At 43.6% G+C, this 24,550-nt stretch overlaps 1 protein-coding gene across 4 annotated transcripts in view; it reads left to right on the top strand.

Annotated features, from left to right (window-relative positions):
• Positions 1-24,550, top strand: part of OPCML (opioid binding protein/cell adhesion molecule like) — a 1,053,766-nt gene that overhangs the window by 812,635 nt on the left and 216,581 nt on the right. For 3 of the 4 annotated variants that reach the window (XM_024756862.1, XM_024756861.1, XM_024756860.1), the window contains one exon: positions 18,754-18,986. In XM_024756862.1, coding sequence (XP_024612630.1) covers positions 18,754-18,986 — 233 coding nt within the window. The remainder of the gene's footprint in view (positions 1-18,753; positions 18,987-24,550) is intronic. The other variant, XM_024756863.1, reaches the window with a different exon arrangement.

Below are 24,550 nucleotides of genomic sequence, written 5' to 3'. Positions count from 1 at the left end.
CACTTCCCATCTCTCCCCCTCCATCTCTCACTTCCCATCTGTCTGCTTAATGAGGGCTTTATTTTTAAAACTCAGATAAGGGACTTCCCTGGTGGTCCAGTGGTTAAGAATCCGCCTTCCAATGCAGGGGATGCGGGTTTGATCCCTGGTTGGGGAACTAAGATCCCACATACCGCAGGCCAACTAAGCCTGTGTGCCATAACCAGAGAGCCTGTGTGCTGCAACTACAGAGCCCATGCGCTCTGGAACTTATATTCCACAATTAGAGAGAAGCCTGCTGGCCGCAACAAAGGATCCCCCATGCTGCAACTAAGACCCGAAGCAGCCAAAAATAAATAAATAAATATTTTTTAAAAATTAAAAAAAAAAAAATAAAACTCAGGTAAGGTTTAGTTCAGTTGTGTAGTCTGTTCCGGAGGGGCACAGGAAGAATCAAGCCGATTTATCAGCCTCCGAATCCCCCATGAAGCCACGATCATGTGAACACACACATTCTCTATTCCAAACTGGAGACAGCGTGGTCTATGGGTTGGATCCACCAAAACGTGGATTCCTTACTTAATTTTCCAAACTTTATAACTGGTATATGCACACATGGGAAAATGAGCATGAAGGGAAGGTCAACATTGTTATAATGTTTGGGTTATCATTATTCTTTAGTTTTGGGTAATTACAGAAATATGATAGCAAACATTTACTGACTGTTGACTGTGCTCTCAAATTGTGATGATAATAGTATTAAAAGTATTATTTGTTTAATAATTGCCACAGTCTATGATTTTTCCTAAACTTAATTTATTTTTCTATACAGCAGGTTCTTATTAGTCATCCATTTTATACACATCAGTGTATACATGTCAATCCCAATCGCACAATTCATCACACCGCCACCACCCTAAACCCCCACCACTTTCCCCCCTTGGTGTACATACGTTTGTTCTCTATATCTATATCTCAATTTCTGCCCTGCAAACCGGTTAATCTGTACCATTTTTCTAGGTTCCATATATATGCGTTAATATATGATATTTGTTTTTCTCTTTCTGACTTACTTCACTCTGTATGACAATCTCTAGATGCATCTACGTCTCTACATATGACCCAATTTCATTCCTTTTATGGCTGAGTAATATTCCATTGTATATATGTACCACATCTTCTTTATCCATTCGTCTGTCGATGGGCATTTAGGTTGCTTCCATGACCTGGCTATTGTAAATAGTGTCGCAGTGAACATTGGGGTGCATGTATCTTTTTGAATGATGGTTTTCTCTGGGTATATGCCCAGTTGTGGGATTGCTGGGTCATATGGTAATTCTATTTTTAGTTTTTTAAGGACCCTCCATACTGTTCTCCATAGTGGCTGCATCAATTTACATTCCCACCAACAGTGCAAGAGGGTTCCCTTTTCTCCACACCCTCTCCAGCACTTTTTGTTTGTAGATTTTCTCGTGATACCCATTCTAACCAGTGTGTGGTAATACCTCATTGTATTAATCACAGTTTCCATTTCATTTCTTGTGATTGGTCTGTTCATATTTTCTGTTTCTCCCTGGTTCAGCCTTGGAAGGTTATGCCTTTCTAAGAATTTGTCCATTACTTCCAGATTGTCCATTTTATTGGCATAGAGTTGCTTGTAGTCTCTTAGGATGCTTTGTATTTCTGCGGTGTCTGTTGTAACTTCTCCTTTTTCATTTCTAATTTTATTGATTTGAGTCTTCTCCCTCTTTTTCTTGATCTGTGTGGCTAATGGTTTATCAATTTTGTTTATCTTCTCAAAGAACCAGCTTTTAGTTTTATTGATCTTTGCTATTGTTTTCTTTGTTTCTATTTCATTTATTTCTGCTCTGATCTTTATGATTTCTTTCCTTCTGCTAAATTTGGAGTTTGATTGTTCTGCCTTCTCTAGTTTCTTTAGGTGTAATGTTAGATTGTTTATTTGAGATGTTTCTTGTTTCTTGAGATAGGCTTGTATAGCTATAAACTTGCCTCTTACAACTGCTTTTGCTGCATCCCATAGGTTTTGGATCATTGTGTTTTTGTTGTCATTTGTCTCTAGGTATTTTTTGATTTCCTCTTTGATTTCTTCAGTGATCTTTTGGTTATTTAGTAACGTATTTTTTAGCCTCCATCTGTTTGTGTTTTTTATGCTTTTTTCCCTGTAATTGATTTCTAATCTCATAGCGTTGTGGTCAGAAAAGATGCTTGATATGATTTCAATTTTCTTAATTTTACTGAGGCTTGATTTGTGACTCAAGATGTGATCTATCCTAGGAATGTTCCATGCGTACTTGAGGAGAAAGTGTAATCTGCTGTTTTTGGATGGAAGGTCCTATAAATATGAATTAAATCTATCTTGTCTATTGTGTCATTTAAAGCTTGTGTTTCCTTATTAATTTTCTGTTTGGATGATCTGTCCATTGGTGTAAGTGAGGTGTTAAAGTCCCCCACTATTATCGTGTTACTGTCAATTTCCTATTTTAGAGCTGTTAGCAGTTGCCTTATGTACTGAGGTGTCCCTATGTTGGGCGCCTATATATTTATAACTGTTATATCTTCTTCTTGGATTGATCCCTTGATCATTATGTAGTGTCCTTCCTTGTCTCTTGTAACATTCTTTATTTTAAAGTCTGTTTTATCTGCTATGAGTATTGCTACTGCAGCTTTCTTTTGATTTCCATTTGCATGGAATATCTTTTTCCATCCCCTCACTTTCAGTCTGTTTGTGTCTCTAGGTCTGAAGTGGGTCTCTTGTAGACAGCGTATATATGGGTCCTGTTTTTGTATCCATTCAGCAAGCCTGTGTCTTTTGGTTGGAGCATTTAATCCATTCACGTTAAAGGTAATTATCGATATGTATGTTCCTATCACCATATTCTTAATTGTTTTGGGTTTGTTTTTGTAGGTCCTTTTCTTCTCTTGTGTTTCCCAGTTAGAGAAGTTCCTTTAGCATTTGTTGTAGAGCTGGTTTGGTGGTGCTGGATTCTCTTAGCTTCTGTTTGTCTGTAAAGCTTTTGATTTCTCCATTGAATCTGAATGAGATCCTTGCCGGGTAGAGTAATCTTGGTTGTAGGTTCTTCCCTTTCATCACTTTAAGTATATCATGCCACTCCCTTCTGGCTTGTAGAGTTTCTGCTGAGAAATCAGCTGTTAACCTTATGGGAGTTCCCTTGTATGTTATTTGTCATTTTTCCCTTGCTGCTTTCAATAATTTTTCTTTGTCTTTAATTTTTGCCGATTTGATGACTATGTGTTTTGGCGTGTTTCTCCTTGGGTTTGTGCTGTCTGGGACTCTCTGCACTTCCTGGACTTGGGTGGCTATTTCCTTTCCCATGTTAGGGAAGTTTTCGACTATAATCTATTCTAATGTTTTCTCGGGTACTTTCTCTTCTCCTTCTGGGACCCCTATAACGCCAATGTTGTTGCGTTTAATGTTGTCCCAGAAGTCTCTTAGGCTGTCTTCATATCTTTTCATTCTCTTTTCTTAATTCTGTTCCGCAGCAGTGAATTCCACCATTCTGTCTGCCAGGTCACTTATCTGTTCTTCTGCCTCAGTTATTTTGCTATTGATTCCTTCTAGTGTATTTTTCATTTCAGTTATTGTTCATCTCTGTTTCTTTGTTCTTTAATTCCTCTAGATGTTTGTTAAATATTTCTTGCATCTTCTCGATCTTTACCTCCTTTCTTTTTCCGAGGTCCTGGATCATCTTCACTATCATTATTCTGAATTCTTTTTCTGAAAGGTTGCCTATCTCCACTTCATTTAGTTGTTTTTCCTGGGTTCTATCTTGTTCCTTCATCTGGTACATAGCCCTCTGCCTTTTCATCTTGTTTATCTTTCTGTGAATATGGTTATATTTCTTGCATCTTCTCGATCTTTACCTCCTTTCTTTTTCCGAGGTCCTGGATCATCTTCACTATCATTATTCTGAATTCTTTTTCTGAAAGGTTGCCTATCTCCACTTCATTTAGTTGTTTTTCCTGGGTTCTATCTTGTCCTTCATCTGGTACATAGCCCTCTGCCTTTTCATCTTGTCTCTCTTTCTGTGAATGTGCTTTTTGTTCCACAGGTTGCAGGATTGTAGTTCTTCTTGCTTCTGCTGCCTGCCCTCTGGTGGATGAGGCTATCTAAGAGGCTGGTGCAAGTTTCCTGATGGGAGGGACTGGTGGTAGGTAGAGCTGGCTGTTGCTCTGGTGGGCAGAGCTTAGTAAAAGTTTAATCTGCTTGTCTGCTGATGGGTGGGGCTGGGCTCCCTCCCTGTTGGTTGTTTGGCCTGAGGCGACCCAACACTGGAGCCTACCTGGGCTCTTTGGTGGGACTAATGGCAGACACTGGGAGAGCTCGCGCCAAGGAGTACTTCCCAGAACTTCTGCTGCCCGTGTCCTTGTCTTTTCGGTGAGGCACAGCCACCCCCCGCCTCTGCAGGAGTACCTCCAACACTAGCAGGTAGGTCTGGTTCAGTCTCGTATGGGGTCACTGCTCCTTCCCCTGGGTCCCGATGCACACGCTACTTTGTGTGTGCCCTCCAAGAGTGGAGTCTCTGTTTCCCCCAGTCCTGTCAAAGTCCTGCAATCAAATCCCGCTAGCCTTCAAAGTCTGATTCTCTAGGAATTCCTCCTCCCGTTGCCGGGCCCCCAGGTTGGGAAGCCTGACGTGGGGGTCAGAACCTTCACTCCAGTGGGTGGATTTCTGTGGTTTAAGTGTTCTCCAGTTTGTGAGTCACCCACCCAGCAGCGATGGGATTTGATTTTACTGTGATTGCGCCCCTCCTCCCATCTCACTGTAGCTTCTCCTTTGTCTTTGGATGTGGGGTATCTTTTTTGGTGAGTTCCAGTGTCTTCCTGTCGATGACTGTTCTGCAGTTAGTGGTGATTCCGGTGTTCTCGAAAGAGGGAGTGAGCATATGTCTTTCTACTCTGACATCTTGAACCAGTCTCCCAGTCTATGATTTTTAAAATATTGTTTCTATTTTATAAATGTGAAAAACTAGTGCTCACAAAGGATCAGGAGTATAGTAAATGACAGATCTGTGACTGGAGCTGGTGTACCCCTTATTAAAATATTTATTCTCTTAACCAGAATATTACACAGAAATTCTACAGATGGGATAAAAGCTCATCAACTTTCAGCAAATTTTTTTTTCAGAAATAAATCAGTGCTTTACCAGTTTCTGATAAGTTTCACCTGAACCCAGAAGGAGCCGGGTTTGTTTATGCCCGGTTCTGCAGGAAGAAGCATGACTTTTGAGGGTTTGCCTGACTTTGGGATTCCATGATTTCTCACGTTATATGTGGGAAGGTATTTGTAGGGAAGTCCGTGGGCTGTAATTTCTGTACTGCCAGAGTCTTTGCTCCCATGATACTCATGCTGGGAGCCCGTGGCTGACTTTCTCCATTCTTCAGAAAGATATCAAGCTCCCCAGACTCTTTGCTTTTAATTTAAAATTTTAATTTATACTTTTCCGTGGATGATACGGAGACAGACATGGCCGTGAGTAAATATGTCAGGATAATGTATTGAATGGAATGAAAATGGTGTGTGCTTGGGAAACACTTTAATTTCATCTTGCTCACTTCTTTGCCAACTATAATGAACAAATTGGGAGGCTGGGTTTTAAAGCTGTTGAGGATGTAGTGGTAGGGACGGTGGAGTGGGAGCCAGGGACAAATAAATAATGTGAACTGTTTGGGGTGGCTTCTCAAGGCGTTCCTGACCAGCCACTGAGCAGCTTCTGCGACAGCTGTTGTCTGAGACAAGGAGTCAGGGCTGAGAGGAAAAGCCTGCCCGCCTTTTACAACCCCCCTGGAGTTCCACACCACTGGCCTGCACCAGAAGGGCAAGGAATATGGGCCTGGATGATGGGAGAGGAGAGGCTTTCATCATTCTTATCTTTAAAAGATGCTTTTCTTCTTTACCCAAGGACTCACTGCTTCTGAAATGGCTTTGCCTTATGCTATACCTTTCAAGAGGAAGTTGCAAAGGAAGAAAATGGAAAAAAGGTGGCTTCCAAAGCCACCTGTAATTCCAAATGTGAGGTGACCATCCACCAGTGACTAACCTGGGCATTGTTCTGTGGGGAGACCCTCGGCTAAATTCTATGCTTCTCCTTCACCTGCCCTGAGATGTACTCTTACCACTGCTTCACCAGCTAACGGTGTCTCCTTGGGTTGGGAGTGAGAGTCCTGGAGTAATTTTCCCTTTTCCTTGGTGCCCTGCAGCACGTGTGCAGTAAACATCTCTTAGAATTGAACATGCTGCTCTGAAACTCCTGACCTGAAGTAATCCCTTCGACTGTGATCCTGTCCCCATTGTCCCATTTCTCTTTAGCACTTACACGGTTAGTGTTTGCTTTGAGCAATGCCTCTATCTGCTTGCGGATGGAATGTTCTGAGTATCTGGTCTAGGGTGAGGGTTGTCCTATGTGTACACGGAAACTGCCCAAGACAAGGACGCCACTGCATAAGCTGTCGGGCCTGCGGGCCAACGGGGATTCGCCTTCAGGTGTGCACAGCTGTACTGATTGATCTCTTAATTATGTATTTTAAGAAATAGGCATTTTACCAGCCACCGGCCATCGATCTAGAAACCAGCCCGTCAACCACTGTGCCAACACGCTGTGATCGAAGCCTGATACAAATACAAACTTAAAGCTGTCTCAGTGGCTTTAGCTGAGAAAATAAACCTTAGATGGAAGTGAAATCCTACTGCAGAGCTCTGCATAGGTGAAGTACAGAATGCTTCTCAAGAGTTAGAAAATCTTAGACGCGAGAGTCTATAGGTGGACTGAGAAAGCCTTGGACCAGTGTTCTGGGTTTTGGTAAAAATGTAAATCTCACCTTCTTTCTGAGCTATTAGTGAGTGGAATAACCTGTCTTGAAACTGGGCTCAAACAACCCTCAGTGGAACTCCATTCTGTATATATTTGAAAATACAGAAAGAGAAGGCTTCCAGAAGTCACCAATGGATTCAGTATCACTTGGTTAAACTAACATACACTCCCATGTAACAGCAGTTGAATTATGTTTTTCCAAATGCAGCAACAAGCTCTCTGACAATAGTAATAGAGCAGGTTCTGTTTAAGGAGTGTTTGCTATGTGCAGGTACAATTCTGACTCTGGTTCATGTATCAGTATTATTTCATTCAGCTTCATAATAGCCCTAGGAGGTAGGTGAGTGTGTACATCCAACTTCACAGACGGGGAAAGGGAGGCTCTGAGGGGGTAAACAAAGAGCCTGTCCTGAGGCCGTCTGTTGGTCAATAGCAGAGCCCTTGCCTGTCTGAGCCAAGGCCCTCTCCTCAGCACCGCAACATACTGTCTCTTTAGTGTCCAATTTACATATGTCATCAAAGCTCATAAAGAACTCTAGACTCCCCTGCATCATTCTCAGTATTGTCGAGAGTCATCTGGATGACCCATCTGGCCTGAGATGGGTTTAATCCTTCGTGGACGAGGGCCACCACTGTGTGGTCACCATGTATCCTACTTCCCATCACGTCCAGCCTCTTTCGTGCCAACTCATTTGCTCAAGGACCTCATTCAAGCTTCCAGTGCATGGAACCCACCGGGTCCTCTCTATCCATCAGGGTCCCTGTGATCATGTCTCCTTTCACTCATCTGTTTTCCAGTTTCTTTAAAGCTTGGCTTCTTTTCCCTTGCCCACCTGGCACTCCTTTTAACACTGGATGAGCCCGGCCATCCACGTTGTCTCCGCCTGCAGCTCCGCACGTATTCTTGGTTGGAGAATATCCTCAAAGCTGGCAGAGTGCTGTCGCTGTAAATTCTTGGTCACCAGCTCTAAGTGGGGCCTCAGCACTGCCTTTGAGTCCTAGTATAGTTCCCTAGCAATTTTGCTGTCATTTTCTGTAGCAGCTATTTCACTTTTTCTTGCATCTACCTTCCCCTCTTCCTTACATTCCCATTTACCCTCAGCTGATAACTTTGCCATCTACTTAGGAAAAGATAGAAACCATCACTCAGGAGCCTCCTTGCTTTCCCCTAGCCAGATCCACAAATCGATGTGGGTTGCTATTATTTTTTCCTTCTCTTATGACACAACAGCCGAAGCACCCTTCCCTCATGTGCTTTAGATCCCACACTCTTTCACCTTTACCGTAATTTTTCCTTGTGAGTCATCTGCTTTCTCCTACGTCATCAGTTGCTCCTATTCAATAAGATTGATCCCATCAGTAAATGCTTATATATTAAGTATCCTAGTGTGTAAGTATCATGATGTAAGAAGGCTGGTCCTTGTCTTATTGACAGTTGCATCTCTGGTTCACGGTAACATTGGGCTACTCAAAGTGTAGTTCCCCGCTCCCCATCAGCATGGTAGGAATGCAGATGTTGGTTCCCACCCAGACCTAGTGAATTAATGACGTGCACAGGTAACATGTGGGCATTTAAAAGTTTGAAAAGCCCTAGCACCCAGTAGGTATTCAGTAAATATTTACAAAATGAATAAATAAATTCCCAGTGTTTCCAATCCTAATATAAACAAACAAAAACACTCTGGGTGACCTTTCTGGACTGCTTCCAGTGACACTTTTCAGGATACCCCACACCTTCCTTGGTTTTGTTTAAATACTTTATGTCCTCCAGGACGCTCATCCTGCATGCCTTGGTATATGTTTCCTACTTTCCTCTGGATAACATCCCTCCCCCAACTACACACGTACACACATGCACACAACACATACACACCCTTCCTGTGTATTAATGTGACTCCACACTCCAGCTGCTGTGAGCAAGGCACCGTCCCCCAATTAGGAACAATGTGAGGATGCCGTGTATCTGGGAGCCTTCAAAGTCAATCTCTTGCACTCCTGAAGACCCTCTAAGCAGCTCTGACCCCGCCCCATCCTCTGCAGAGGCTCTCCTATATATTCTCCACCAGGACCCTGTCCCTACATATTAGCTCTAGCAGAGTTATTGCTCTCTCTGAATCGTAAAATTTCCCCTTATGTAACTTAGGGTTCTTCTTGATGTTCTAGACTTGGCTGTATTTGTAACTCAGGAAATAACTGAGTCATTACAGCTTCCCAGGAGAACAGCTTGGTTCAATTTAGCATACCTTAAGAATTGGTCTAAAAAGTTTTCATTTTTTCTTCCCTCCTCTCCTTGCCTTTAAAACGTTCCTTTATTATTGGTCCTTGAATTCTCTAAAGCAAGATCGCCTTCTTCCCATTTTTTGAACTAGCATTATTAATATATTTTGATACATGTAAGGTTTTTAACTGAAAATCAGTTAACTCTCAATTTATTTAAAAAAAGGCAATTGACAAAAGCAAAAAAAAACCAAAACTAATATTGTGTGTAAACTTAAAAATGAAATTCAAAGAAATGCATTTGGGGTTTTTACCATTCAACCCTTTTACCTTTTTCAGCATTTCTTAACTTGAAAACTTTCTGGAAGATCATTTTCTCAGGCAGGGGACAGGGGTGGGCAGAGACAAGGTGACCAGGGATTCCCAGTGGTAATACTATTTTTAATATGTTAAGTACATAAAATCATGAAACTAGGTATAAATGCCTTAACCTTATACCCTTCTGTGACTCAAAAATCTAACATTATGGATCACACACATATAAACTAATACAATTAAAGTCTTCAGCATCAGCGGGGCAGATGATGCTTCATTCAGATCGGTTTCCGAGTTGCGTGTGGATATGGTGCTGACTGCTGTAAGGACTCCTCTGACTTCAGCATGTGCCCTTTCATGCCTCAGGTCTCCTCCACTTGGGTTCACTGAAACTTTGGGGACCCCCATTGCTCTGGCATCACGCAGCTTTCCTTGGCAGGGACGCCTTGCTGACACTGTGAGTGTACCTCATACGTTTCTCATTAGCCTCAGACAATGAAAGAAGTACTCACTGACGCCCTTGTACTGACAGACACGTGGCCAAACACTGAAATCTAACTGTGGTCAGACCGCATCCACAACATGCATACGTGATATTTGTACAGAGTATTATAAAAATGAAAACAGTGAATCAGAAACTACAGCAGAGGACCTGTGGACCTTGTGTGTGTGTTTGTGTGTATAAATGACTCATAGACCAGGGGATAAGCGGGGGAGGGATAAGTTGAGAGACTGGGACTGACATATACACACTACTGTATATAAAATAAATAACTAATAAGAACCTGCTGTATAGCACAAGGAACTCTACTCAGTGCTCTATAAAGGCCTATATGGGAAAAGAATCTAAAAAAAAAAAGAGTGGATATATATGCATGTATAACTGATTTACTTTGCTGTACACCTGAAGCTAACACAACATTGTAAATCAACTATACTCCAATAAAAAATTTTTTACAAAGACTCATAGAGAGATACACACATACATGTATCTCCAAGGACATCTACTTCACCTATGTGGGTCCTTTTTTCCCAGCTTTATTGAAATAGAATTTACATATAACACCGTGTAAGTTTAAGGTGTACAGCATGTTGATTTGATGCATTTATTTATTGCCAGATGATTACCTTTATAGAATAAGCTGTCATCTCCATCCCATCACGTAGCATTTCTTTTTTGTGGTGAAAACATGTAAGGTCTACTCTCGCAGCAAATTTCAAGGATATGATACGGTATCATTAGCTATAATCCTATGTGGGTTCTTTTTATGTCAGTTTGAAACACATTATCTTACATCTTTTTTTAAAAAATTATTTATTTATTTTTGGCTGCGTTGGGTCCTCGTTGCTGCGTGTGGGCTTTCTCTCGTTGCGGCGAGCAGGGGCTGCTCTTCATTGTGTTGTGCGGGCTTCTCATTGCGATGGCTTCTCTTGTTGCGGAGCACGGGCTCTAGGCATGCGGCCTTCAGTAGTTGTGCTTCGCGGCCTCTAGAGTGCAGGCTCAGTAGTTGTGGCACACGGCCTTCATTGCTCTGTGGCATGTGGTATCTTCCCGGACCAGGGCTCGAACCCCTGTCCCCTGCTTTGGCAGGTGGATTCTTAACTACTGCGCCACCAGGGAAGTCCCAACATCTTTTAGTCATTATAAGTATATGCTGATCACTTACTAGCTACCAGGTGGACCGTTGGGAAGTGCTGGTGATACAGAGTGAAGACCACTGAGACAGCTATTTACAGCCTAACGAATAAGTACGTATATGATTAAATCCAGTGTTGTAAATTCTGTGAAGAAGACCGTCACGTTACAAAGAGGTATAGACCAACGTGTCTGTATTAGTGATTAAATTCTACCTGCCACTGTGTACTATTCATGAAGGCAGAGGGGCATGCAGTATAATTTAGGTATTATCCCAATACCAAGGCATTTTCTAGTTAACTTCAGTTTCTCAAAATGCCAATTGTCAGTTCTTTGAACACAGAATCTATAAAGTTATCTGTAAAGGAGACACACCATTTGTTCGGCTGGTTTCCAAGACTTGTTCTCCAGCTCTCCAGATTATCTAAATGTTCCTGCAGCTATCTGTACGTGTAAGTGAGATTTATTTTTAATCTGTGTATGTGACATTTATTTTTAATGCAGACTTGATCTTCAGGCACGCGTCATATTGCATTCAGATTTCGGATGATAAAGACATGAGCATCTAGCAAGCAGGCGCAGTGGGGCATTCCGGAGTACTCTCTCTCCGTCAAGGATGCTCCCAGTCCCCAGGGCACTCTCCGTGCCTTGCCCTGCTTTCAGTTTCACCAGTTACCATTTTCCGAAAACAACATACCTATTTACTTAGGTGCTTTTATTGTAGCCTCAGAGGGCATGACCTTTGTCTGCCTCTTTCGGGCATCTCAGCTCCTACAGCGTTGCCTGGTACACATGAGACACTCATTAAATACTGTTGTGTGAATCGTGGCACTTTTTAGTTTTGTATTTTCAGAGGCAAAATATAAAAATGAGAACAAAATAACGACCACAAACAAAACCAAGAAAGCCGGCCAAGTTCACTTTTCAGGAAGACTTGGTTATCTTGATTGAATTCCTGTGTGTCTTTTGTCTTGCTTCTTTGAGGCAGTGGTTCTCAAAGGGCAGTCCCCAGACCAGCATCTCTGACCTCACCTGGAAAGTGGTTAGGAAGGCAAATCCTCAGCCCACCTCCAGCTCACTGAACGGAAGGTCTCGGGAGGTGGGCTGAGCGATCTGGGTTCTAAAAATCTCTCTAGGTGATTTTGATGCACAGCAAAGTTTGAAAAGCGCTGCTTTAAGGCATGGGTTTCCCCTAACTGTGAAACCAATCCGGGCACCTTAATCCCACGTTGCATATTCAGAGGAGCTGGACGTGATGCTTTGCAAGCAAGACCCCTTTCCTCCACTGTCTTTCAGGTGTTCCTTTGCTCTTTCTGATTCTTATCTCCACACCTCTCCTCACACATAGCTAGAGGTGGTTTACGGATGTGAAAAAAATCACTTCCAAATGTTCTTCCTGTTCCCCAAAGCTGTTTTATTACTTATGAGAAGATTAAATAAGTACCATAACTTTGAGGGAAACTCTGGCTGGCCTAATAACTTGGGTTCTCAAACCACAAGCACTTACTATTATTATTATTATTAAGAAGAAGCCCTGAAGTACAGGGACCCCCCGTGCCTGGCTGCCCAGGTTTGAATCCCCTGCCTGATGGTGTTAACGCAAGTTCGTGGGCCCACCACACAGTGAGGCCAAACAAACTGAAACTTCAGGGTGTGGAGCAGAGAAAAGTTTATGATCAGCTTGTGCGCAGTTCTCCGACTGTCTGATGGTGAGGCAGCAGGGAGGTGTCACAGGGGTGAACATTATCAGTCCTTAGGCCACAGGAGGCCTGAGGCTATGTGCTCAAGGTCGCCAAGGAGTTAACCTCTTCCATTTGTTGCAGGGAGGTAGGTTTACATCTGCAAAACAACTCAGGAAATGTGCCTCAAACACTATCATCTAGGTACTTCAGAGAGGAGCAAAGCAGAGGATCTGGGGGAAGGCCCGTCCTGGGAAGGCCCCCATGGGGTCCTGCTCGGTTACAATGGTGCCAGGCTTGGACGTTAGGAGTCCTGAACCTCTCTGTCTGTTCCTCATTGTACAATGTGGACAGTGATAGAGTGTCTCTCAAAGGGTAGCTGTGGGAAAAAGTGATTTAATATACGGAAGGTTCTTAAACTATGCTGGGCACAGAACACTCACTGTGTAATTGTAAACGTTCCAGTAGAGGTGCCATGAGTTCTCTCGTATTTGGGCCAGTAGGCAGGATTAGCTTGGAATGTAAGAATTTTAAATACCTGAAAGGGTTTTCAAGAAATTGGAAAGCTGTCATTAATATTTCTTAACTTTCCTCTTGGCTCCCCCTTATTTAACATTAAAAACCCTCCTTTGTGGGCTTCTGGTTAAAGAGAGTCCAAGACGTAGCCACAGCCAGCAGGGCAGGAGCGGGGTTTGGAGCAATACTTAAGCATAATGTTAAGTCCTTTTCTGAGCTCTTCTTCCTGCTGTTCAGAGGACGGTGAAAGGGCCCTATCGTGATGGAGGAAAGCTGGAAGCACTGAAAGGACGCGTTCTTCTGGGGCACAGAAGCATTAAGAGGCAGATAACTGTCCTCAACTGACAGAATCCTTCTGCTAAGTGTCTTTGTCATCTGTTAGGTTCTAGGGCTGTGTAGACTCAAGCGAAGCAGCTCTACCCCATTAGAGAGTTGGACTTACTTCCCTCTATGTGTTTTCCATGCCCACCAATGAGGCCCAGGCTTGAGAGCAGGTGAATTGGACCTTAGCCATCCATCCGGGGTACGTCCACCGAGGGGTACACAAGGCTTTCCAAGGGCTGTGTGACAGGGCACTGAGAGTGTGTGCTGCCCAGAGGGTAGATTTGGACTGCCCTGCCTCAAAGTCAGCCCCTACCAGACCCTGCGGCAATTTGAACTGGTGCAATTCACCCCCAACCTGCAGTTGCAGGTCTTAATACAAGGAAGTGTATCTAAAGAAGTACATTTTCAAGATCTAAAATGTCCTAAAATGGACCTGCCTGAGAAAGACCTGTGTTTGAGTTGTAGTTCTGGTTGTCCTTTCTGACTGCTCCCACCCACTTTAATTGTCCGGGAGAGAATGTTCCTTTACTTTCATTGTGACCTCCACTGCTATTATCGATCTGTCATCAAACAGAGTATCAGTCTTGAGGGAGAGTCCCACCAAAGTAAAGCAGAGAAGTCCTCAAGGAAATGGCAGTTTTTTGTCAGTAAGGAATTCATGGCAAAACTGGTACCTTCTCTATCTTGGAATTAGAATCCAGAGAGATAGAGATGTTTTCTGACAGAGGGCAGGGTGATTTGGCATATTAAAATAAACAGTATTTCAGTTTTCCCCACCTTTCTCAACGTATTGGGTTAAACAAAGTGCTTCTAAGTGACAGAATAACACATCTTTAACAGTCATTTGATAAGGCCTAGTAAAACGTTAGCAATATACTGTCCAGATACTGAGAAATTGAATGAATTTAATACTGGGTTACAAAGCCCTTTGCAAGTCAGGTATTTTCCAATTCATTGCTTTAAAAGAAATTGAAGGAGGAATTAATTGAATTGTCAGCTGTGAGATCATTAAAATAATTTTTGAAGCTATATTACTATGTGGTTTTTGGCATATATCTTGGAAGAGGTTCAAAGAATTGAGTGACATTGCTATACAAGGTTTTCATTTCTATCTCCTTGCTTATGTGAACTTGTTTTTTTTTTTCAAAGCAAAATAGGAATAGAATTGATCCTGAGCTCTCATTCTAGTATAATGATATTTATCGATGGTATAATAAGCAGAAAAGCCTCATCTATCCCATTGAGAGCTATATTTCCAGTAAAAGTTTACTTCTTATGTTTAATTATTACTTAACCACATGTATAATATATTTATGTTGTTTTATCAGTATTATCCTTGTAATGATAACTCATTCTAAAAGAAAATATTCAGAGCTTTACGGTCACAGAACATGAAAGAAATTTAAATTTCAATCTCTATACTTTATATATATTGCTGCAAATAAATATGATAGCTGATCAATAAAAGATTTTCAAGCATAAAATATGCTTGAAGTATTATATCAGGATAAAATCCTGCAGAGGTTATATAATAGATACACAAGTTCAAGTTTAGAAAAGGAACAATGCACATTTTATGACTGTTAAAAAAGAGCTTGTTCATGAATTTTGGAAGTAAACAACCATGAGTATCAAATTGCTATGGTATTTAAATTCGTATAGAGATATATATAAAGGGACATTATGACATTTTATTTATTTTTGCAGTACGCAGGCCTCTCACTGTTGTGGCCTCTCCCGTTGCGGAGCACAGGGTCCGGACACGCAGGCTCAGCGGCCATGGCTCACGGGCCCAGCCGCTCCGCGGCATGTGGGATCTTCCCGGACTGGGGCACGAACTCACGTCCCCTGCATTGGCAGGCAGACTCTCAACCACTGTGCCACCAGGGAAGCCCCATTATGACATTTTAATTTTAAAATGTGAATAATCTCCACAGACCAAAAATGCAACTATTACCTAAACTTTAAAAATATTATGTCAACTTAAAATGTGCCAAGGGTTACATAATTGACCAAAATAAAAGCAAGCATATTGTCTGCACTGTCACCTGGGTGTGTGTGGTTCCAGGGTCTGGGAGACAACACTCTTCACTCTGTCTAGTTTACCATCTACTTCCAGGCTGGCCAAACTGTACAGTAGGAATTTAACCTTTAGGAGTCATTGAAACAGGGGTTTAATCTTCATGGAAATACAGCTGTTATTAAGAAAGTTGGCATGTTAATTCTTATCAGTGATTTGCAACTGAGAGTGAATGAATGTGTTTATCATATTTTTTTTCCCTAAGAAATGCTTTTGAAAGTGGGGAGCAGAGAGGGCCCATTAGGGCTTTAGTCCTCATAAGGGAAATGGACAGTTGCTGTATAAGGAACAAAAATGCACAGAAAGTGAAGCTAGGGCCCTAAGGATGTGGAGGAGACGACATGACCTTAGTTTTTCTTTTTTTTTTTAGTTAATTTATTCCTTATTGAAGTGAAGTTGATTTACAATGTTGTTTTAGTTTCAGGCGTACAGCAAAATGATTCAGTTATACATACATATATATATATTTCAGATTCTTTTCCCTTATAGGTTACTACAAAATACTGAGTATAGTTCCCTGTGCTATACAGTAGGTCCTTGTTGTTTATATATTTTATAGATAATAGCATGTATATGTTACACGCAAATTCCTAATTTATGCCCCCCCTTCCCCTTTGGTAACCATAAGTTTATTTTCTGTGAGTCTGTTTCTGTTTTGTAAATAAGTTCATTTGTATCGTTTCTTTAGATTCCACATATAAGTGATATCTTATATTTGCCTTTCTCTGTCTGGCTTACTTCACTTGGTATTGGTTTGGCCAAAAAGTTCATTCGGTTTTAAGTAAAAATAAAAGATATATTTTTCATTTTCACCAAGAATTTCATCGAACAATGTAAATTCACTGACCGAATGAACTTTTTGGCCAATCCAATATGATAAATCTCCAGGTCCATCCATGTTGCTGCAAATGGCATTATATCATTCTTTTTTATGGCTGAGTAGTATTCCATTGTATGTATGTAGCACATCTTCTTTATCCATTCCTCTGTCAGTGGACATTTAGGTTGCTTCCATGTCCTGGCTATTGTAAACAGTGCTGCAGTGAACATTGGGGTGCATGTCTGTCTTCAGATTCGTGTTTTCTCTGGATATATGCTCAGGAGTGGGATTGCTAAGTCATATGGTAACTCTGTTTTTAGTTTTCTAAGGAAACTGCATACTGTTCTCCATAGTGGCTGCACCAGTGTACATTCCCACCAACACTGTAGAAGGGTTCCCTTTTTTCCACACCCTCTCCAGCATTTATGATTTATAGACTTTTTGATGACTTCAGTTTTTCTTTATGCCAAATAGGCATCCGTGAAGGTGGGAAGGAGTCATTGAATGATACCTGAATACAGGGACCATTAGGTAAATGCAGCTGGGTCCCCAAAACTCACCTCACTGATCTTAGACGTATCTGCAAAATAATTGCAGAATTCGATGTATAAGTACAGGTGTGCAGGGACGCCTGTGGCCAAGTTAAAATAAACGCTTTGTAAGAATATTAGAGTGTGATTCTGTTTTAGGTAAAACCAAATCAACACAACCTTTCCGTATGTGAATATATGTCTGTAAGGAGTAAGGTGAGGAAGGCATAACAGGCTGTCACTGAAATGGCGACATCCAGGCAGGGAGTTGGGTGGAGGGAAAGATTAGCTCGGCCTTTAGGCATCTTCGTGTTGTATTCGTTTACATGTTTATACGTGTTGATTTTACTTCTGTGGTTGTAAAAAATAACAAAGAACATATAGAAGAGAAAAATCTCTTCCTTCCTGCACTCAGTGGTCACCCCACCCCTACCTCGAGGCTGCCCGCACCTGCTGAATGACAGGTAGACATGTGCATAGCAGACCCCTCTGATCGGAAGCTAGTTTTACTGTTATCCCTCCTCCCCATCAGGGAGAGGGCCTCTCGAGACTGGGCGCTTGCCCCTTTCAGTGGCAGCTGTCATTTTGGTGCTCCAGTATCCTTCTGTTCCCTGGACCATTCAGGCTATGTCAGGCTGTTCACTTTGCCAGGGGAAACACACGTGTCTCCCCATGGCCGGTGTCCTTGGTGCTCCCACCTCCTGAGCCCTGGTCCAGGTCGAGGTGGGAGCAGACCTGGTGAGGTGTGGCCATGTTTATTCCCTGTGTCCCTACCTGAAGGTGCTGACTTCACGTTCCCGGTCCTCAGGAGGCACTGCTCATACCCTCTCTGGTGGGACATCTCGGGGAAGCAGGTGTCATTTCACCTTTTCATTTGCCAAGATACTGCAACTCAGGTTCCGACTGGAGTGCTGAGTAGTGGGGTAGACACACCTGGGGCCCTTTAACCATGCCCTTCTTTGAACAACTCCGATTTCTCAAGGATTTCCTTTTCTCAGTTTTCCACCCACACATTCTAAGTTCCTGGGACACATTTGCAAATTTTCTTCCTGACCAGCAGGCACATTTATTTCTGCATTAAACCTGATGACCTGCAGGTCATACACACCGACAAGCAAATTCCATTTGCTCGTAGCCTCCATTCATAGCCTCTGACTGTTGGGAAGAGTAGGTTAGGGTATGTGGGGTAGTGGTCTGCTTGGCCACTTTCTCCTTCCCTCTCCTGAAATCTTAAGAGGTAGCCACGACTGCCTCAAAGACTGCTGGCATTGTACCGTGACTTTCAAGACTCCGTGTTATCAGTTGCAGTTGGAGGGCTTCGGGCGGCTTAGGGGTACAGGAGATGATGAACACGAGGGAGGTCTGGAGGTAAATATGTCCAATTTTTGACCTAACAACAAGTTAAGCATTTGTTGTGTGGATTATCGGTGACCTACTTGAAATACTGATGCTCTCTCTCTCCCCTCTGGCCCTGGGCCACTTCTCCCACAAGGTGGTAACTGTGCTCGAGAAATATAAACTAATTTTCATGGACGCCTAAGGGAAAAAATAAGATGGAAAGCAAATATACAGCAAAGATATTCACATAACATGTTCCTAAATCAAATAGAAATGATTTTGTAGCATCGCTTCTTCAGGAGGATTCGGGCCACTGTTGCCCTCTATTTAGGAAGTTTTATCAATAATTCGTTCCCTTTAGCACTGGGCTATGTTATTTCATTTACCCCTTGAATGACAACAGCTGTGTTTATAACAGAATCTCTGAACCCTTTCTCCCTCCCTCCCCTCCCCGACCCTCACTCACAGGTGTACCATAGATGACCGGGTCACCCGGGTGGCCTGGCTGAACCGTAGCACCATCCTCTACGCCGGGAACGACAAGTGGTCCATAGACCCTCGTGTGATCATCCTGGTTAACACGCCAACCCAGTACAGCATCATGATCCAGAACGTGGACGTGTACGACGAGGGCCCGTACACCTGCTCCGTGCAGACGGACAACCACCCCAAGACCTCCCGGGTGCACCTCATCGTGCAAGGTAGGCGGCCTGGCCAGCGGGCTCACGTTCCCCTCAGTGATGCAGGGGAAGCATGATCTCAGCTTGTCCTTCTACTCCTGTAGAAAGACACAAAAGGCCGTTTCCTCTGTAGAATCCAGAGACTGAGTGTCTGTCCTGGATTCCTTCCACCTGCTGGGGTCTTGACTAAGTGCTGAGTATCTTTACAGAGCTTCTCCATTTTCTCTCTGGTCCTTCTGCTGTCATTAATAGGTTGTTTGGCATGTTTGAGCTGGTTGAGCTTTCTGGAGTTGGGAAAAGATATATTAGAAATATATATTATGTTATACGGTGTTATGTTATATTATGTTATACTATGTTATATTATATAGATATTCGTTACTTAGCACTCTGGAGTTGGGAAAAGATACGTTAGGAAATGGATATGGTACTACTCTCCGCGCCTTTTGTTGTTCAGAGGCTTATTTCATGATAAAACGTTAATAATGGTGATGTGAAATCGTGTGACATATGACTGTTCTTGCATAGCTGGTGGTTGTGTCTGTACCAGAAGGGGTTCTGCGTGCCATTTGGCATTGCTGCTGCGTCCGTGTACACCCTTTTAGCCCCACAATGGAGTTGAGGTCAAGAGGGATATTAGTCAAAATGTTACCTCCAGGTCTATGTTGGAAATAAATCTATATAATTAAAAGATTCTCTCCCATTCTCCCTTAAAAGTCTGAATTAGTATAACCCAGGCATAGTAGTTAAGAGTGTTTCATTTGAATTTTACTTTGTAGGAGAAAAATGGGGTTGAAGAAATGTCAGAATCTCAGATATCAACTATTAAGTGTTAAGAATTAAAAACTCATGCACAGAGCAGTCAAGAGAATTGGGGAACCGTCTTAAAACAAGGCAGCGCTACAAATGACCTTATGTCGAACTGTCCCCTACCAACACCCCCATCACTATGTAAAGCAAGTCCTATCAGGTGTCCACTCATGGTAGCAATGAGGTGCTGAGCAGACTAGCTCCCATCCCCCTATGACATGTCCTTCCTCCACCAAAGGAGAGGTTTGAGTGGACCTTTCTCAGTGTCCCCTATGCTGGTGTCTCGTGGCCATGCCTTGAGCTCAGAAAGAGGCCCTGTGTGTGACTTAGTGTCAGTAACTGCCTTTCATCAGATCCCACCTGCAGTTGATCCAATGGGTTTTTTTTTTTTTTCAGTTTCTGAAATGTGTATGGCATTGTCGCTTAGCTAATATGGATTCCCTCATCCCTGCCTTTCTAAAAAATATAATTTTGCTCATTTCAGATGGTTACATGGGAAGTTTGAGTAGGGGTTAGAGTCTTTTCGTGCTTTGGTCACGTGTGCAAATCAAGGTGGCCATTCTTTTCTTTTGTCTGGAGCAGCTCTTTGCTGGCAGAGCATCAGGGGCTTTGGCTCTGCACACCGTGGTAATGGCCTGAGCTGGGCCAGAAGTCTGTCTGCTACAGCTCTGGCTCCCGGCAGCCCCTGGTGCTGCCATAGTGCTGAAACATTGCCTCCGTTCAGCCTCTAAGCCCTTCTCTCACCCACACGCTCCCAGACTCCCACATCTGCCTGCTACACGAGGACACCCGTGCTCCGCTGTGTCTGTTCTCCATCCGTGTCCCACTAGGGGTATGGCTTGGGGATGATCTGCTTGGGAGCTACAAGACGGGCTGCCATCTGGAGATAAAGACAAGTGTCACAGCTGATGCTTCTCCTCAGAGGCTGGTGGAGGCCCTCGCTGAGATCAGTCGTCTGAGATGAGCGGGGATGTCTGCAGAAAACAAGGGAGCTCAAGCTCTCACCACCCACCTGCCACCTGGGCTTGGCTCCAGAGGAGCAGAAATTCTCGGCATGGGAAGTGACGCCTCCGTGGCGCCTCCGTGGCACCTCCGTGGCCTTGACAACAACGTTATCTTCAAATTCAGGAAATTCGTCACTGAAAGAAAAAAAGAACTGTCAGGCACTGTACAGAAACAGACTCAAGCAGAACAGGGCTATCACTTTGCAGGGAAGAAGACAGACTGTGTAAGCGTGTCAAAGTCAATACAGGCCATAAAGGGCTTGTGGCACAGAGCTTCAGGGATAGTGCTCTTCGTAAGAAGCTTGGAGTAATTCCTGGGGCTGGATGTGAACGCCAGTGGGGTCTCAGAGCTTTGGGTCAGAAAGACTCTAGGAAGAGGCACGAAGCAGGGCAGTGGAGTCCCTCATTCCAGAGGTGAAGTCCTCAAGTCTCCACGCTTTAGGCCAAGCAACTTCTGTAGCTCCAGGCAATCCAGTGCAGAGATCAGGAGGGCAAAGGAGGAAGGGGAGCATCTCCTCCTGGAAATCTTAGCAGACTGGGCTTTCCATTTACTGAGAGGCTAAAATAAGGAGCTCAGGGAGCTGTTCTTCCTTTGGGAATCAGTTGAGTTTCCAGTGGGTGGAAGCCGAGACCCTGCGGCTCAATTAGAAGAAAGCCCAGAAATCTCCTCTTTCCCAGCAGCTGTCGGCGTTTGTCCAGTCTATAGATTAATTTTTCAGACTTAGTGTTAGTTCAGGTTAAAGATAATGAAAGTTTCCTAATCCTCTTAAAGAAGATTTATCTGACCGAGTAGAAAGCTTTTGGAATACAATAAGGCATGTATAAAACTGAGGTCTAATCCTGCCTTTAATTTCAAACTGCTGATGGGTATTGATTTTGCAATGAGAAAAACTGAAAAATTTCCAAGCTGCAACTTGTCTATCTGCATGTGTGTGTGTGTGTGTGTATGGTATTTATTTATCTTCTGTCCGTTTGAGAATGTTACAATCTCATCACCTCTGCCAGACAAGTGTCATTAGCAGAAGGGCAATCCCACGGGGTCTAGGCTTTGTTGCTCCCTCCTCCTGCAAAGTGAGTAAGTGAGAGCTGCTCTAACACTACCTCAAAGCCTGTCCTTTCCTGGTTTATAAGGTGGCCTTTCCACGTATCTGATGGGATTAGTTTCCTAGTCCTTCTCTTTGAGGGAGGAAGCTGCTTTCGTTAAAATAGCATCACTGGTCCCCAAGGTACATCTTGGCCACTGAAGGGATAACTTTAAGGTGCCACGTGATGGTGAGGCTGTGACTGTGGCCCTGGTGCCACGTGACGGCGAGGCTGCTACTGTGTCCCTGGTGCCACGTGACGGTGAGGCTGCGACTGTGTCCCTGGTGCCACGTGACGGCGAGGCTGTGACTGTGTCCCTGGTGCGTGACGGCGAGGCTGACTGTGTCCCTGGTGCGTGATGGCGAGCCTGTGACTGTGTACCGAGGTGTTAAGGAAATCCAGAACAAGGGGCTCAGGTTAGTCAGGGCAGGAAAACCAATCTGGCAGCCCTGTGTGGGAGGGAGTGCCATAAAGGAGATGGAGGCATGGGCTGGGCAAGAGGTCATGCCCGTCACTCGGAAGGTGTGAGGACAGCAGATCGTGGGTCTCCCTGTAGGAATGGAGAAGCTTCCTTCAAGAGGTATCATCCCAGGGACATTGAGAGGATTAATCCCCATATCTTGAAGTAGGAAGAATTAAAAGGATATCACCTCCCTTTTTGAGTTTGGGGAAATGTTAGATGTTCCCGCTAGAGTTAGGATCCTGAGCTGCTGGGAGAGGAATGTGTTAGGCTTGTGAGCTTTAGGGATAAAGAAAACACAGACATTACACACGTGTTATAGAACTAAGAAACAGGTGTAACTCAAGACAAGAAGGGGTTTGTTTGAGATTGATCATGAATTTACTAGCATGAGAGGAAGTAAGTTTTGTGAGATTAACTCTTCCTACTTGAGACCAGCAGGAGCCCCAGCACATAGCACACTGTCTGAGGGATCCTAGGCATTCAGCAAATGTCTGTCAAATGAACATAGGACAGATGGGTACAGCAAGTGAAATGGCATAAGAAGGCAGTGATCATAAAGTCCCTTCAGGCAGATAGGGGCAGGGGATGAGTCAGGCTGGCCAGATGACTTGGAGTGGCCAGTAATTGGGAAAAGGTCCTTAGAGGGATGAGGTCTTCCATGTGACAAGCCAAGAGATATGTTCTAACAGCGACCGCATGACTTCCGTGTGTTTATTTAGTACTTTACAGCGCTGGTCACACTCTTTGGCTCATGTGACCCTCACAACAAGCCCTGGGAGGCTTCAGGGCAGTGACTGTTACCTCCATTTTGCATGAGGTCACTGCAGCTCACAGAGGTTAAGAGACTGGCCAGGGTGCCCTGTGAGCAGCTGTGCTGGGTCTGTACCCCAGCCATGCGACTCCACGCTCAGTGTGCCTCCACCACAGGCCACCCCCCCACTTCCAACCACGTCCAAGGTGATTTCTCTAATCTAGGTCCATGGGAATTTGCCAGTTATCCTTCCTTACTTCCCTCTTTTTCCTGCTACTGTTTCATTGTACTAGCAGAAATTGTGGACAAAACTCAAGAAAGAAAATGAGCAGCGGGGGAGCAGGAATGGGGTGCCAGAGCCCCACGAGATGATGTAGAGAGGCTGAGGGAGAGGCAAAGAAGAAGATAATTAACTTACCAGTAGCTCATCCCTCCAGGGACACACATTCCAAATGTTACCTCTTTCCCCTATGTACGTACTGAGAACGCTGGGCCCTTTGAGAATCCAGGATCTCATCGTCACTGTGATTGTCATGAACTCCTCAGCATTCTGGAATGTATGGGTATTGTCATGTCACAGTAGTTGTCACTGTCAGGGAGCGATAGACAGGAAGATCTGGCATCCTTTCTCCTTGGCTGTTGGTATCTCTATCTGCTCTCTTGCCTAGTCCAAAAATCTGTTTACTGCCAGACACTTCCTTTCATGGAGCAAACTACTCTTGCTAAGCCCAATTTTAGGCAAAGGGCTAGAAAGGATGAATGCTGTGAGCAAGCCTACGCAATGTCTACGTCTTCAAAGACTTTGGGGCTTCGAGCCTGGAGTCAGTTCAGGTGAGATTACTTGGTACCCAAGGTTTAGTTTAGCAGGTAGAGAAGTCTGATTCTCCACCCAGTCCAGCCCTAGGCTTCGCTGAGTGTCAGCCAACCCCTGCACTGGGCACATTGAGTGTAAACTGATCTCAGTTGATCCTTACAACATCCCTGAAAGGTTTACGCCACAGTCACATCTTACAAATAAGAAAACTGAACCTCAGAAAGAGTAAAAGCTTGCCCAAAGATGGTGGAGCCACTAAAAGCTTTAAATTCCCTTCACTGGGCTTGTCTCTAGGAAAAGCTATCAAAACACGCACAGTTGAAGCCCTCTGCGTGCATGATCTCTTCTGATTGCTCTTCACTGAAGCCCTGGGAGACAGAACAGAAAATCACCACATTCCAAGAAAGGAACCTGAGATTCAGAGAGCTGACATGATTTGTCCAAGTTACACTGGCTAGCAAGTGGTGAAGCACCCCTTGACACCAGGAGTTTTATTTTAACTTGAATAGTTGACTTACAATGTTGTGTTCGCTTCAGGTGTATAGCTAAGTGATTCAGTTATACATATATATATTTTTTCCCTTACAGGTTATTACAAAATATTGAGTTCCCTGTGCTATGTAATAGGTCCTTTTTGGGTATCTGTTTTATAGATAGGAG

Source organism: Neophocaena asiaeorientalis, unplaced genomic scaffold (assembly GCF_003031525.2).
Source record: "Neophocaena asiaeorientalis asiaeorientalis breed wild unplaced genomic scaffold, Neophocaena_asiaeorientalis_V1.1 scaffold424, whole genome shotgun sequence".
Taxonomy (NCBI): domain Eukaryota; kingdom Metazoa; phylum Chordata; class Mammalia; order Artiodactyla; family Phocoenidae; genus Neophocaena; species Neophocaena asiaeorientalis.
The sequence above is the reverse complement of the archived record's forward strand: the minus strand, read 5'-3'. Positions and strand labels throughout refer to the sequence as shown.